The sequence below is a fragment of the Candoia aspera genome, chromosome 1, assembly GCF_035149785.1.
Source record: "Candoia aspera isolate rCanAsp1 chromosome 1, rCanAsp1.hap2, whole genome shotgun sequence".
In the NCBI taxonomy this organism is placed as follows: Eukaryota; Metazoa; Chordata; class Lepidosauria; order Squamata; family Boidae; genus Candoia; species Candoia aspera.
In genome coordinates, this window is record NC_086153.1 from 330,496,734 (window position 1) to 330,513,496 (window position 16,763).

The window sequence follows — 16,763 nt, forward strand, 5'->3', positions numbered from 1 at the left end:
ATCTTCCTGATTGAGCAACTTCTGCCCTCTCTATCTACATTATGGCACTTCTATTTTATTACTATTTCACATAGTCTTAGCCATTCTAGGTTATTATTTCATCTAGGAGTTTATGGGAATGGCTCTCTCCATCCACCATCAACTCTTTGATTCTGATTGGTCTAGGTCTACATCAATCCCCTTGTCCAAGATGCAAAATAATAAGCAATTTGCATACATTCCAAGGCATTCATCTACACGTTTCATGATAGGCTGTGGTGCTAGGCACTTATTCCTATACAGCTCAAACAGTTATTCTTGAGTTTGTCCTAGAAACTAGCGGAGGAAGATAAAAGTCTAGTGGCAGCCTGGGAACACTGTTCACTCACATGAGATGTGGGGAAAGAAGCACCACATTCCATATACAATTTGAGGCCCTCTCATGGTAATAATGACTATATACATTTCAGGGCACATGAACAATTTTTTATCACTGTCTTTTCAAGAATCTTGCAAAAGACAGGAAGAGTAGATCACTGCTAAGACAAAAGCTTGACAGCTGGTACTCTTCTCTTGTCAGAGTGCTGGGAAGTGCATATTTTTCCTGTCTGGTAACTAGTGGGATACAGACCGTTCTGCTGTTCTATGTTTGTAAGAGAAATAATCATTCTCCCTATGCTCAGAGGCACTCATATTTTATTATTAATTCAGATAGTCTAAAATATGTGAAGCAATAAAAAGCAGCAGACAGAAAAACAGGTATGTTCATTACTGAAGCAAGCCACAGTTGAGATGCCTCACTATGCTAATTCTGAGATATTTTCATATTTTTAAATACATATATCTTCATTGGATAAAACAATTTTTAAATGTCATATACCACCTGGAGATGCATATGATAACAAGCATAATGGAAAATACTGCCTGCACATAAACCCACACACATATATAAATTTGTTACACTATGTCTCTCTCTTCTTGCTGCCTAAGTATCAATAGTATGATAAGGCCAGTTGATCCTTAGGTATCTTTTTAATTCACTGACTCCTGTTGATTTTCACAGATGGAGCTACTATGGGTAAGTTGCCTAGAAGGGGCTACTTTACCTCAGTTACGCATTCAATGAATGAAGAGTGCTCTTACCATAGTTTATTTCTAGCAGCCAGTAATGTTGCCTACCAATCTATGTGCCAGTCTCCACATACATTCAGATAAATTATTTTATTCAAACTACTGAAAGCAGCCTAAAAATTCAGCTCTGATAATATGCAGCTGGCCAGAAAAGCCAGAATTAAGTCCCCTCTCAGTAGGTCCCTGTCAATGGACACACTCTGCTCCTTCAGCCTTAGTGATGGATTGCCTGAAATCTCCCTGGCTGATGTGACTCCTGAAGAACTCTCATATCTGACTTCTTTCAGAAAAACTTAAGGAATATCAGTGTCAGATAAACATAATGGAGAGAGCTGGGAAATTTTAAAAGCTGACTCTGATCAACCCAAGTTCAGAGGCAATTCTTTCAAATTTACTTCACAGAAACATGACAGAAGGTTAATGAATTCTTTCAGGCAGATGCAGTCGCTTCTGCCATATCTCCGTGCACGTTCAAAAGAACTTTTATGTCAATAATATAAAGAAAGGAGGAAAAGCCAATCTAGAGTTGAACTCTGTCTGGGTGATGCGAATCTCCCCATTCTTAACACAGCACTCCACAAATGCTCAGAGGCACTCTCGCCCTACGGAAAGAGTGTCAAGGATGGAGAGGAGAACAGCTTGAGACTGAACTTTTGAGAAAGCCCTCTGCCTATGCTCAGAGACATCCTCATCTTCGCCACCTAGGGGACCGGGAGGCCGCTCCCTTTGTCCGGCCTGGCCGTAGCCCGCACGCCAGTTCTGATGAGCTGGGCGGTCACCAGACGGACACTGAAGATCTGGCAAGCATCCAGCCAGGAACATCTCATTTCCTCTCACTCGACTCAGCCAGCTCTTTTCCATTACTGTTACCACCGCAATCCCCCACCCCGGTCCTGGCCACCTACCTTCGTTGGCCAGGTCCGCCATTTTACTTCCTTAATCACTCCCACAATACACTGCGCCAACGACGGGCAAAGCCGCTCTGCCCGGTCTATGCGCGCTCGCGTAGAAGCAACGAGGAACGCCAAGAAGCATGCGCAAAACGAGGGGCAAGGAGTCCGCCCGTGAAAGACAAAAAGGGAATAGGATAAAATGGAGGAGGAGCTACAGTAATACCCGTTGCGCATGTGCGTCCACTGAACATTAAAATCTTATTAAAAAGGCTCCACCCACGGACGGTCTGCGGCTCAGTAGAGGATCTATGCATGGGCATACAGTAGTCGGGCGAAGGGCGGGGGAGAGCGGTGGCGGCTCATATGCAGTACGCATGCGCACTGCTTGCTTTCAGACCAGTATCGGACCTCTTTGCCATTAAACTCGAACGCCCGCTGGGAAGAGCCGGGCGCATGCGCACGGCAGAACGTGCCGTCACAGAAGGGGCGCGATCCAATGGGCAAAAGGCGCTACTGTTGTGTCGCTCTTTATTTAAATAGAGCACATGGTCAGGTCATGCCAGCCGCTGCATTGCCATTTATTATTAGTTATTAACAACGACATGTATTTATATTATGTTATTTTATTTATATATGCGGGTAAAATATAATAACTATAAAATATAAGCATTTTATTAATATCATTTCTGTGATTATTATTATTAGTATTATTCAAATTTATTCAAATTTTGTTACTGCCCATCTCCCCCAAAAGAGGGACGCTGGGCGGTTTACAATAAAATTAATGCTATAACAATAAACGTTAAAATCCAATAAAAATAAAAGCAAGTTACAAATATAAAATACAATATAAATAAATATAGAATCCAAGTGGCTATAAAAATTCCAATCCAGTGGGAGGGGCTCTAAGGCATGAGCCACCCCCAAGAATAGCTACCCACCTTCCCTCCCCAAGCGAGATAGCAGAATCAATCTTCAGGGCCTTCCGGAAGGTGAGGAGTGAAGGGGCCTGCCTCATCTCCGGGGGCAAGGTGTTCCAAAGGGTGGGGGCCACTGCAGAGAAGGCCCACTTCCTGGACCCCGCCAGATGAAATTCTTACAGAGGGGTCTGTAACATGCCCTCACTGCATGATTGGGTGGGGCAGGTCGATGTGATGGGGATGAGACGGTACCTCAGGTAACCTGGCCCCATGCCATGTAGGGCTTTAAAGGTAATAACCAACACCTTGAATTGGACCCAGAAGCAAACTGGCACCCAGTGCAGCTCGCGCAGCAAAGGTGTTATATGTGCCGATCTAGGGGCACCAAGAATAGCCTGCGCGGCTGCATTCTGGACCAGCTGAAGCTTCTGGATAATCTTCAAGGGTAGCCCCATGTAGAGCGCATTGCAATAGTCTATAAGGGAGATGACCAGGGCATGAGTGACTGTTCGGTGGGCTTCTCGCTCCAGGAACAGGCATAACTGGCGCACAACCTGAAGTTGAGCAAAGGCCCTCCTGGCCACAACTGCCACCTGCTCTTCAAGCAGCAGTCATGAGTCCAGAAGAACCCCCAGATTATGCACCAGGTCTGTCTGGGGCAGTGCAACCTCATCCAGAACTAAAGATGACAATTTCCTGGAAACAGGAGCTGTCAACCCATAGCCACTCTGTCTTACCAGGGTTCAGCTGAAGCCTGTTGTTCCCCATCCAGAACCCATAGCCCCCAGGCACTGAGAGAGGGCAGTTACACCATCACTTACCTTCCCCCGGATGGAGATGTATAATTGGGTATCATCAGCATACTGATGATACCTCATTCCATGGTGATGGATGATCTCACCCAGTGGTTTCATGTAGATGTTGAATAAGAGAGGAGAGAGAACCGAACCCTGTGGCACCCCACAAAGGAGGGGTTGAGGGTCAGATCTCTCGCTCCCTATCACCGCCAATTGGGACAGGCCCTGGAGGAAGGAGATGAACCAGTGCAAAACCATGCCGCCCACCCCTAACTCCCTGAGCCGCCCCAAAAGGATACCATGGTTGATGGTATCAAAAGCCACTGAGAGGTCCAGAAGAGCAAGGATGGATGCACTGCCTCCATCCTGCTCCCACCAGAGATCATCCATAAGTGTGACCAATGCCATTTCTGTCCCATATCCTGGCCTGAAATCTGACTGAAGGGTCCAGATAATCCGTTTCATCCAGAATCCTCTGGAGTTGCAACGCCACTGCCTTCTCAACCACCTTTGCCAAAAAGGGGAGGTGGGAGACTGGACAAAAATTGTCCAGCATAGTTGGGTCCAGCGATGGCTTCTTGAGGAAGGGGTGCACCAGAACCTCCTTAAAGACACCCCCTCACTCAAGGATGAATTCACCATTGCCTGGACCCAACCACATGTCACCTCCCAAGCTGCCTTCACCAGCCAGGAGGGGCATGGATCTAAATGACAGGTGGTGGCATTCACAGTCTGGAGGATCCTGTCCACTTCCTTGGGTCCGACAGGATCAAACTATTCCCAGATAACAGGGCAAGAATGTTCCCTCAGCATCTCCACAGACCCTGCTTCACGCTTGGAGTCCAACTTGGAATGGATCCGAGCGATTTTATCCTGCAGATGATTACCTGTAATAATTTATTTTACTACTACTACTTAATATTAATAGAAATATAACAAAGGGATTATGGCATATGTTTTCATTAGCAATATTTTATCCCTGATGTGGTAGCAAATTTTAATAATACTATTAATAAGCCTACAATGGTAAATACAATGATAGTATCTATTATTATTATATTATTCATAGGTCATACACAACAGAAAAGTTTGAAATCCACCCTCAGAAATTTTTTTTGAAGGAAAGCATAATATGTCTGAAGGAAATAAATAAAGCCTTACACAAATAGTAATAAAATCACAAGCAGTTAACAGCAACAATTAAATACGAGCTAATGTAAGATGTATTTTTGCCTGTGTTTTCATTAGTATACTCACATGATATTGGAATTATTTATTAAACTGATAAATATTATTAGAGCAACATAGTTGATACTACCATTTTCATTCTAGTAACCTTTTATTTATTAACTAAATATACTTCTCTCCTTTTCAGTTCAGGAACTCGAGGAGACATATAGAGTATAGTACTCCCTCCTATTTTTCCCAACTGCAATTTGTGAAGTTGGGTCAAGAGAGGGATTGGTCTTAAATCACGCAGTGAGCTTCCATGTCTGAAATTGGATTGGTCTCCCCTTTGCCAATCCAACACCTTAACTGCTATAGCACGCTACTGTCACATTTTTATTACTTAGGTTTTAATTTTTGCGCTTTCATTCTGTAGTGCACTCACATGGAGCATGAGAGAGAATATAATGAAGAAGACACAAATATCTATTCAGTTAATTTCTGCCTTGCCTCTCTGTCAGAAAATGACAGGCCACTGGCAGCAGCCTTCCAAAGCTGCAGGACGATTTTGCTATCCTTAGGACATGGCCAGACTGCAAAAGGCAGCCTACTCACTGCGTCCCAGAATATCCATGTTATCCTCTCCACCACCATAAACCTGCTTATCCTGCTCCTGGCTATCTGAGCTGGGGAAGCTGCCCACATTTTTCCCCTCTATGATGGCAACGGTGACCTTTTGCCTTCACAAAGGAGGGGAGTTTGAAGGAAGTGGGGGTGGGATTGATGACACCATGCCTTCTTCTGAGTGAGTGCACACTCTCACAGGCTCAGTGTTGTTTTGACAAAGCATGGAGAATCTTGTCTTCTCTTCCCAAAGGGCACAAAACATGAAGGAGCCTTATCACATCAGCCTTGTTGGTTTGGTCCCAACACAATGAGCTAAAGCAAGCGTCTCAAACTTGGGGTTTTCCAGATGTAACCTTCCAAAATGCCTTGCCAGTATGTTTGGCTGGGAGTTCTGAATTATAGGCCCAATAGATCTGGAGGGCATCAGGCTTGAAGTACAATGTTCTTTGTACAGTAAAGTTTCTGAGGTAGGGTAAGGCATAGTGATTTACCCTCTGATGACTGTGCTGGGAGTAGGTCTGTATTAGTTATCTCCCTGAAACACAGCAACTATATTATTGGCTATGTTTGTCATTTTTATGTTTTGTTAGCTGTATTATATAAACTGACTAGAGTTACTCAAGTGATTGAGGCAGCATGCAAATTGATAAAGAACATAATAACTTGTTTGGTGTAGTGGGTAAATGTGCTGGACTAGAAGCTGGGAGGCCATGAGTTCTAGTCCTCCCTTGGGCATGGAAGCTGCTTGGGTGACTTTAGGCTGTTTTTCCTCTCTCAGCCCTAGATTGGGAAGTTGAAAAAAAAATTACCAACTTACAATGGACCAACCTAGTAGATTACCTTCCATAACCTTCAGTGAAGAGGGCTTCATCCTGCAGTGGATTGATTCAGGGTAATAATAATATCTTCAGCAAAGGATCGTTACCTTGTCGTGGTGCTGGAGCTTGAGCACCTCAATGATGCCATGAGCTAAACCGTGAAGGGCCACCCAAGACGGGAAGGTCATGACAGAGAGGTCAGACTAAATGCGATCCCTGGGGAAGGTAATGGCAACCCACCCCAGTATTCTTGCCATGAAAACTAAATGGATCAGTACAACCAGAGATATGTTGGTATACCATCGGAAGATGAGACCCCCAGGTCGGAAGATGGTCAAAATGCTACTGGGGAGGAACAGAGGATGAGCTCAACTAGCCCCAGACGTGATGACGCAGCTAGCTCAAAGCCGAAAGGACGGCTAGCGGCCGACGGTGCTGGTGGTGAATGGCGAATCCGATGTTCTAAGGATCAACACACCATTGGAACCTGGAATGTAAGATCTATGAGCCAGGGCAAATTGGATGTGGTTATTGGTGAGATGTCAAGATTAAAGATAGACATTCTGGGCGTCAGTGAACTGAAATGGACTGGAATGGGCCACTTCACATCAAATGACCACCAGATCTACTACTGTGGACAAGAGGACCACAGAAGAAATGGAGTAGCCTTCATAATTAATAGTAAAGTGGCTAAAGCAGTGCTTGGATACAACCCAAAAAACGACAGAATGATCTCAATTCGAATTCAGGGCAAGCCATCTAACATCACAGTGATCCAAATATACGCCCCAACCACAAATGCTGAAGAAGCTGAAGTAGAGCAGTTCTATGAGGATCTGCAGCACCTACTGGACAACACGCCTAAAAGAGATGTTATTTTCATCACAGGAGACTGGAATGCTAAGGTGGGCAGTCAAATGACACCTCGAATTACAGGTAAGTATGGCCTGGGAGAACAAAATGAAGCAGGACATAGGCTGATAGAATTTTGCCAAGACAATTCACTCTGCATAACAAACACTCTCTTCCAACAACCTAAGAGACGGCTTTATACATGGACTTCACCAGATGGACAACACCGAAATCAGATTGATTACATCCTTTGCAGCCAAAGGTGGCGGACATCTGTACAGTCGGTAAAAACAAGGCCTGGAGCTGACTGTAGTTCAGATCATGAACTTCTTCTTGCACAATTTAGGATCAGACTAAAGAGATTAGGGAAGACCCACAGATCAGCTAGATATGAGCTCACTAATATTCCTAAGGAATATGCAGTGGAGGTGAAGAATAGATTTAAGGGACTGGACTTAGTAGATAGGGTCCCGGAAGAACTCTGGACAGAAGTTGGCAGCATTGTTCAGGAGGCAGCAACAAAATACATCCCAAAGAAAGAGAAAACCAAGAAGGCAAAATGGCTGTCTGCTGAGACACTAGAAGTAGCCCAAGAAAGAAGGAAAGCAAAAGGCAACAGTGATAGGGGGAGATATGCCCAATTAAATGCAAAATTCCAGAGGTTAGCCAGAAGAGATAAGGAATTATTTTTAAACAAGCAATGCGCGGAAGTGGAAGAAGACAATAGAATAGGAAGGACAAGAGACCTCTTCCAGAAAATTAGAAACATTGGAGGTAAATTCCAAGCAAAAATGGGTATGATCAAAAACAAAGATGGCAAGGACCTAACAGAAGAAGAAGAGATCAAGAAAAGGTGGCAAGAATATACAGAAGACCTGTATAGGAAGGATAACAATATCGGGGATAGCTTTGACGGTGTGGTCAGTGAGCTAGAGCCAGACATCCTGAAGAGTGAGGTTGAGTGGGCCTTAAGAAGCATTGCTAATAACAAGGCAACAGGAGACGACGGCATCCCAGCTGAACTGTTCAAAAGCTTGCAAGATGATGCTGTCAATGTAATGCATGCTATATGCCAGCAAATTTGGAAAACACAAGAATGGCCATCAGACTGGAAAAAATCAACTTATATCCCCATACCAAAAAAGGGAAACACTAAAGAATGTTCAAACTATCGAACAGTGGCACTCATTTCACATGCCAGTAAGGTAATGCTCAAGATCCTGCAAGGTAGACTTCAGCAGTTCATGGAGCGAGAATTGCCAGATGTACAAGCTGGGTTTAGAAAAGGCAGAGGAACTAGAGACCAAATTGCCAATATCCGCTGGATAATGGAAAAAGCCAGGGAGTTTCAAAAAAACATCTATTTCTGTTTTATTGACTATTCTAAAGCCTTTGACTGTGTGGACCATAACAAATTGTGGCAAGTTCTTAGTGGTATGGGGATACCAAGTCATCTTATCTGCCTCCTGAAGAATCTGTATAACGACCAAGTAGCAACAGTAAGAACAGATCACGGAACAACAGACTGGTTTACGATTGGGAAAGGAGTACGGCAGGGCTGTATACTCTCACCCTACCTATTCAACTTGTATGCAGAACACATCATGCGACAAGCTGGCCTTGAGGAATCCAAGGCTGGAGTTAAAATCTCTGGAAGAAACATTAACAATCTCAGATATGCAGATGATACCACTTTGATGGCTGAAAGCAAAGAGGAACTGAGGAGCCTTATGATGAAGGTGAAAGAAGAAAGTGCAAAAGCTGGTTTGCAGCTAAACCTCAAAAAAACCAAGATTATGGCAACCAGCTTGATTGATAACTGGCAAATAGAGGGAGAAAATGTAGAAGCAGTGAAAGACTTTGTATTCCTAGGTGCGAAGATTACTGCAGATGCTGACTGCAGTCAGGAAATCAGAAGACGCTTAATCCTTGGAAGAAGAGCAATGACAAATCTCGATAAAATAGTTAAGAGCAGAGACATCACACTGACAACAAAGGCCCGCATAGTTAAAGCAATGGTGTTCCCCGTAGTAACATATGGCTGCGAGAGCTGGACCATAAGGAAGGCTGAGCGAAGGAAGATCGATGCTTTTGAACTGTGGTGTTGGAGGAAAATTCTGAGAGTGCCTTGGACTGCACGAAGATCAAACCAGTCCATCCTCCAGGAAATAAAGCCAGACTGCTCACTTGAGGGAATGATATTAAAGGCAAAACTGAAATACTTTGGCCACATAATGAGAAGACAGGACACCCTGGAGAAGGTGCTGATGCTAGGGAGAGTGGAGGGCAAAAGGAAGAGGGGCCGACCAAGGGCAAGGTGGATGGATGATATTCTAGAGGTGACGGACTCGTCCCTGAGGGAGCTGGGGGTGTTGACGACCGACAGGAAGCTCTGGCGTGGGCTGGTCCATGAAGTCACGAAGAGTCGGAAGCGACTAAACGAATAAACAACAACAACAACAATAATATAATGTCATTATAAAAAACCATATGTTTGCTCTGACTTTTTGCAAGGAGACCTATACTGGTGGATGATACTCTACTTCCTCTTGTTATTTATAATAAATTTTCCTTAGGGCAACCAGTTTATGTTTGCCACAACCTTGGCTATATGCTATATGTTGTAGCAAATGTAAACTGAAAAAAAGTTATTGGGCTGAGGCCACTAAGGAGAACATGGTGGGGAGAAAGGAGGATATGAATCCAGATCAGACCTTTTATGCTGTGGGAGTGGAGGAAAAAGCGACATCTCTGCATGTAGAAAATAATATTTTAATTGGAGCAACCTTCCCCAAACTGCAGTTCACCACCTATAGTTCTAAATTGAATGCTCCAATGTGTAAGAGAAAAGAAAAGAAAAGTTATGTCATTGCATGTAGGAAATTAACATTTTAATTACTGTAACCTTCCCATTTGGTGCTTCTGAAATAGATTGGATGGCAACTGTCATCATGCTGAAGGAAACGATAATGGGAATTGTAGTGCATTTTTATTGGAAATTATGGGAGTTGTGGGTCTCCACAGCTGGAGGGTACCACACTGCAGGGGTCTGCTTTGGAAGTATTGGGGGGGGGCGAACTAATTTGGGTCTAGAAGTATTGACAGGACAGAGAGAGAGCGCAAAAAACTCTGTTTTCTATGTATTTGAATAATGATGTCTCGCCATCTCCATAACGTAGCCATATTATTTTCCTTTCGAATCCCTCTTTTTCTAGAAGTTTTGGAAATTTTAGATATATATAGATGATTAAGTATTCTGGAAACCTACCCAAAGAAATGCCATAGGATAGAGCAGTGTTTCTCAACCTCAGTAACTTTAATCTGTGCGGACTTCAACTCACAACACGCTGACTGGATAATTCTGGGAGTCAGAATTTGCTGAGGTTGAGAAACACGAAGGTAGAGTATCAACGGTACCGCTCTAGCCATTCTCTATGGCCCTGGGAGAAAGCATCGTCAGTTTCCACGGTAACCCTGAATCGAGCCTGGAAGTGATATTGATTACTTCCGGAGGGGAAACCACACAACTCTGGCATTGAAATTGGCGGGATCTCGCTCGATTCAGAGACCGTCTTCGGCTGAGATGCCTGGGCGCCGGTGTAAGGTGTCCGCGGTCCCCCAAGCCGCGGGGAGGACTGGCTGTTTTTTCGTTCGCCCAAGAGATGCCGTTGCGAGCCGCCGACGGGGGCCAAGCAGGAGGGCTCAGGAACCCAGACGGGATGACCGCTGTATGGTGGGGATTGAGACGGCTGCGGTTAGGGAGCCGCTGCTGCCACCACCTCTTTCTCAAGCCGGGAGCGGCGGAACAGAGGCGGAGTTTGTGTCCCGCCGCGAAACTGTTGAACTCATCCTCCGCTATTGAAAGCAGGTGGGGGAATGCGAGGGCAGACAGTGGGAAAGGGAGAGGCTCCGGGGCGCGACGAACCTCAAGGACGGGATAATTCGAAGTCGATGGGGCAGCCCTAAGAGGAAGACCAGGCAGGAGAGCCTTCTGAACTGGAAAGAGTCTGCTAGAACAGGGTTTACAGTGAATTTTAGGAAAAGCATGTGGAATAGCCGTATGAGGAAGGGAGGGAGGAACCCCAGCAGCCATCCAACCGAAGGCAAATTGGTCAGAACAGCCCTAAGGCGAGGTAGCAACAAGACTCCCACAGCAATCACATGGCCTGGTACAACCTCAAGAACGGCCTAAGAAAACTGCCTAAGAAGCCAGAGCTATGCTGAAATGGAGCATGGATTCTTCTGAAGCTGGTAGCAGGTGGAGTCTTTTGGGGACCAAAAGGAGCATCAGTCCAGCCAGAGGGGGAAAGGGTGGGAGCAGCCCTAGAGGAAAGGATAATCTCACTAGAAATCAGAATGCTTGGAGCAACCCAAGGCAGAAGGAGGAGTGGGAACATCTTAGGGACTTCAGTATGCAAAACCAATGAGAACAAAGCCATGATGGAAATATGAGAGAGTGTAGAACAGAGGCAAAGTGAACATCAGAACCTGACCAGACATGAAAGCAAAGAGAGCAATTCAGCAGTGGAGTTCTAATGAAGGTCCACAAAACTGGAGCAATCCAGCATGTCATGAGACAATGATTGGAGGTGGATCAGATATGGGTAGATATAAAAATGGAAGAACAGGAGGCTATAAGGGCATTGGCTCCATACAGAAGTGGGTTCAAATAGTACTGGAGCTATACTGAAGATGTGGCTATCCCATGAGCAGGTGGCGTATCACCGAATGCAGTGTTGGAACATCTTGAAGAACAAGAGACAGCAGGAACTGCTGTTAAGTTTGTTCCCACTACTCGGAATGACAAAAAAGTCCAAGACTGTTGAGATGAATACTGACATTATTAGCTAAACCCAAAATAACTACAGGAGCTCATGATGATAACACATTAATTGTGTGGGCTCCAGGATGAAGTTGGTAGAAGCAGCCATGGAAAAGTAAGAAACTTTGGGCCCGTGGAGCTGCCAAAATGGGCCCACCACCTACAGTGGTAGCATGAATTGGAGGATAATCATGCTGCATCATTTGCAGATCCTAGGTTCCAGCAATTGGTCGCTTAAGTCTGTAGTATTCAGCCAGACTGGCCAAAGTACCAATGAAATGCTCTTTGCAGAAAACAAGGTGCTTGGAAGAGATCATGAAGAGATTCTTGCAGTTGATAGAAGCTAAAAGGAAACCGTTTCCCTGAAAGCCACACCCTTTTCCCAGGCATATTCACCACTACTACCTACAAGCTGATATGGAGAAAATTCTCTTGCGGTCTGGTTCTCGACCCCAAGGTATTGGTGCCCAAGGGCAAAACACAGGTAAGGCCTTCTCTAGTGCCAAAGGCTTGTTTCCACAGAATCTTGAGGTATGGCAGGCATCTCAGAATTTCTCTATCTTAACTGCTCAAGTGAACTGTTTCTCACTGAGTTACACTTTGAGAACAGTATACTTTTAAAAAGGGTAGGAATGGAGAATCATTTTGCATTGCAATATGAATTTGCTATCCCCAGCATCACCACCACTTTAAATAGCTTTATTTAAATAGAAAGCATTTGATTCTAAAAAGCCAGGGTGAGTGAAGTTTCAAGATCTGTTTTCCCCTTTTAACAAGCAGTAGTCCTGGCAAAATTTGCCTGCCTCAGGCAATCTGTTCCTCCGAATGCTGATTGTCACAACAGACAATGTGTCTTTATAGTGATATCATTCTAGTTAGCATCTGCGTGCAACTTTTGATAACTCTTTGCAGATATGAGAACTAGAACTTCAATTCTCTGTTACAATAAGTGAAGAAGAGCCTACACACTACATGGAAACAGCTGAAGAGCTTCATATAGCTCTTCCTCAGTGAAAAGTGTAAACTCCATTGAAGTTTTAGCTAATAATCCTAAGGCCCAGTTCTCTATGGACTAAATATGACTTGGTTTAAACCTGAGAATTGTATAGTTGAATTAAATCCCATCAACTTTTGTAAACACTAGGGGTTATTTCCTGTTATTTTAGTTCAGCCGGTTGTATACTGGCCAGGACCTCTCTGTTTTGCGGAAGACTAGAACAGCTAATTTTTCTTGCTTTGGTAGAGGCAGAGATTGTGTGCCCTTCTCCTTAATACGGATAAATTGAAACATCACCAATAGAGTCACCTTTTACTAAGAACAAGCCAGTTTGGTGTAATGGTTAAGGCCTTAGGCTAGAAATCAGGAGACTGTGATTTCTAGTTTTGCCTTAGGTACAAAGCCAGCTGAATGACTTTGGCCTGTCATTCTCACTCAGCCCTAGGAAGAAGGAACTGGCAAGCCACTTCTGAAGATGTTGCCAAGAAAACTGCAGGGACTTGTCTAGAAGCAATCCCCAGGAGTCAAAACTGACTTACACACACATTTCTTTTTCTTTTTTACTAAAAACAATATGCCATTGAGTTGCAAGAAACTCACAGTATTTTTCTACTGGCATGGTTGAAGAACTTCCAGTTTCTTTTTGCAGCTTATAGGAAAGAAACCAGAAATAAAACTGTGGGTTGAAATGGAAAAGCAACTGAGACGAACATCTTTTGATCAGGAGTACTGTCAGGTTCATTTTTTCCTTTCCCACCTCCCCCCGCCCTTTCCTCTGACTCAAGTCTGCCAGTGCAGAGCCTTCACAGAACATTTTAATGAATAATGATCTGATTTATGATGGATCTTTAGGCATAGCCTCTTCCCCCTATTAGTTCCTTTTCTCATATGTTTAGAGGAATGGGTGGATGCTGAATGCAGTTTTGTTCCTAAATAATATTTGGCGACTCAGAGCAGGATGTCTGTAAGGGATCAACATCTTCTGCAATAGGTGTGAAACTGAGCCAGTTCCTATTGTTAATAAGCCTTTGAGTGAGATTCTGTAAGTGGAAATGCACAGTAAAAGTGCATTTCCCTCCACTTGCCCTTCTTTTGTGCTGTTCCTTTGTTACTTTTCTGCAGCCGAATAAATCTTGGTTTGATTTTAAAAGCTATGTCTGGATGAATCCTTGACTGGTCAGTGGCAAAGTAATACTATTACTCATCTTTAGCTCTGTTTCTGATGTTTAGAGTGCTATCTCAGTCATCACAGTCTTCTGTTAAGGCTTTTTAAAAATTTCTGTCCTGGGAGAGAATGTGGCTTGGCAAGTTCGTTCATTCATTCATCCACTTGGCAAGGATGAGATTTCAATGCGGGATCAGAGAGGAAGCCTCACATACGTCGCTTTAATGTTTGTTAAACAAAATGGCATAACAACTGCAATGAAATTGTCATCTGCTTAGTGAATGTTCAGGTGTTCAGTTAATGATTTACTTTTACTGTAGTGCTGTGTTTTGACCTATCAAATTTCAAGGCTGCTTCTACAGTATTCTTTTGTCCGCCAAATAAAGGGATGGGATTTTTCAGCAAGTTCATTTAGTCACAGTGTACTTCATGAACAATTTTAATTATGTTTGCATTTTATGTTCAGATATTAAAAGAGACGTAAGAGAGAAATGAACATTTCTGTCTATTAAGGTAAAAGTCACTCAAACTGAGCTCAACTCCTGTTACTACATGGAGACATCCAATGTTTTTTGGCAACAATATTGAATAGTTTTTTCAACTTTCCAGTCTATCCTAGAGCTTGGGAATTTCCTGGTGGTCAGAGATCAGCCAGAGCCAGCAAGGTGCTTCTACTTGTTGTGACATTTTGTATATTAAATTGTATCACTCATTGGAAGAGAAGCTTAATTTATATACTCAATTATGTATCTAGTACCATAGTACCCTAAATCTCAGAGAATCTTGTATCTTATTCTCTAAAACTGGTTGTAGATTTCGTGAAAGCTCATGCAAAAAAATTTTAAGGGAATTTGAACTGCGTGCTTATTCTGGCTTATATAAGTTGCAGTGAATTCAATGCACATTCATGGGTCTGTCTGCTTAGCTTGCAGGCCTCATTGTTTGGGAGGTTGGTGGGTGACTTGTCCACCTACAGAATTTGGGAGTAGTTGACAACTACTGTAACAGGGGCCTTAAAGAGTGCTGTTGGGGCTTACATCATGCATCTGCTGGTAGAAAAGTTCTTTGTAAAGCAGCAAAGGCCCTCTTAACATGAGGCATAGTTGTCTAAAGTGCAGGAAAGAGTGTGGTGGGGTAGAATGTTAGGCTGGGAGCTGCAAGACCTGACTTCATGTCCCCACTTAAATCATGGAGTTTGTTGGGTGCCAGTCACACACCCTCAAGCCCAATTTACCTTTTAGGGTAGCTGCTGTGGGTATAAAATAAGGGGAAATTGCACATACCATCTTGACTTCTCAGAAAAGGCATGCAATAAATAATCTACATATGCCAAAAGCATATTGACTTTTTAAAAACTTAGTTATCTTCTTGAAGGAAAAGAAAAGGAATTGAAGCATGACCTGGGGTCGGGTTGGCATTGCTAGTGGAATATTCTATTTGTCCTCAAAAGTCCTAGTTATAACTCAGTTTGTTTCTGTGGTGGAGCAGATCTTTTATTTGTGGGCTTGGGGACCATTCACAAATAATTCAGCACTGAAACCAATTTATTAAACTCGCAAAGAAATAGTTTGGGCTGTGCCATAACTATCCCCTCCAAGAAAAAGCTTTTGAGAGCCTCTGCAAACTATGACTGGGTTCACACAATGTTCAAGCCACGGTGCGGTTTGTTTGGTCAGGCTTGTGAACTCAGCCACTGTGAAGAACAAGTCATAGTTTACAATTTAGTGTGTAGGGTAAACCTAGCTGTGGTTTATTTAATGTGCTATGAACCAAACCAAATGTAGCTTATCCAGCAGGCCTCAGGGAAGCAGACATGACATAAAGCAACATATATTTGCTGGGAAAGGTCCTTTCACCTGCATCCTTGAGCTGCAGGGGAGCTTTTCTATAATCCACAGCTGGTGTGAAAAATGAATTGGCTAATGCCAAAGGAGAGAGAAAGTGCCATTCCCTGCTCCTCATTTCGGCTGTCATGGCATATATCAAGCCATGGCCATTCATGGTCTTTGTCTCAGGGGATTTCCTTTTGTTCTTCATGGTATTAGAGGAGCTGAAATGATAGGAGGAGGAGGAGGAGGAGGGGTGAGATCTGGTATATGCAGTCCTTTGTTATGGCTGATTCAGCAAGTTCAGAATCTAATTTTTAGAAAGAGAAAGATTTCAGTTTGTGGAATATATATTATCAAAGCAGAGCTGAAAAACACAGCTACAAAATCTGTTACTCGAAGCTCCTTTGTTCAAACCCTAAACATATTTCTATATTTTGCTTCCACTGCAAAATAAATAAATTGATGAAGCAGCAGTTTTTATATCTGCAGCCGCTACGATATGGCCATAGGCTTTTGTGTGTCTGTGTGTGGTTTAATGCATTAGTAGTATTCTAATTCAAACAGAAAAGGTCTTTATTCTTTATATAGGTATGTAATAAACATGTGGATACATGGCTGTATTAAAATCAGGTTTGAAGGTGGTTACCTATCTGCAAATCACCCCTATATTGTTGCAGTGTGGATGGTTCTGATTCAGATCTCAGTTTAAACAGCTGTGCCCTGACAGGCTGTCATTCTGTCCATTGTGGATTCCATTTTCCTGGTT

The 16,763-nt window shown here is 43.4% G+C and overlaps 2 protein-coding genes across 3 annotated transcripts in view; one reads left to right on the plus strand and one right to left on the minus strand.

The window, feature by feature from the left end:
• Window positions 1-2,100, minus strand: part of RANBP3 (RAN binding protein 3) — a 32,204-nt gene extending 30,104 nt beyond the window's left edge. For both annotated transcript variants that reach the window (XM_063290671.1, XM_063290670.1), the window contains exon 1: window positions 2,016-2,100. In XM_063290671.1, the coding sequence (XP_063146741.1) occupies window positions 2,016-2,037 (22 nt within the window). In that variant the 5' untranslated portion in view covers window positions 2,038-2,100. The remainder of the gene's footprint in view (window positions 1-2,015) is intronic.
• The window catches only part of ARRDC2 (arrestin domain containing 2), a 463,191-nt gene that overhangs the window by 412,521 nt on the left and 33,907 nt on the right, over window positions 1-16,763 (plus strand). The window lies entirely within an intron of this gene.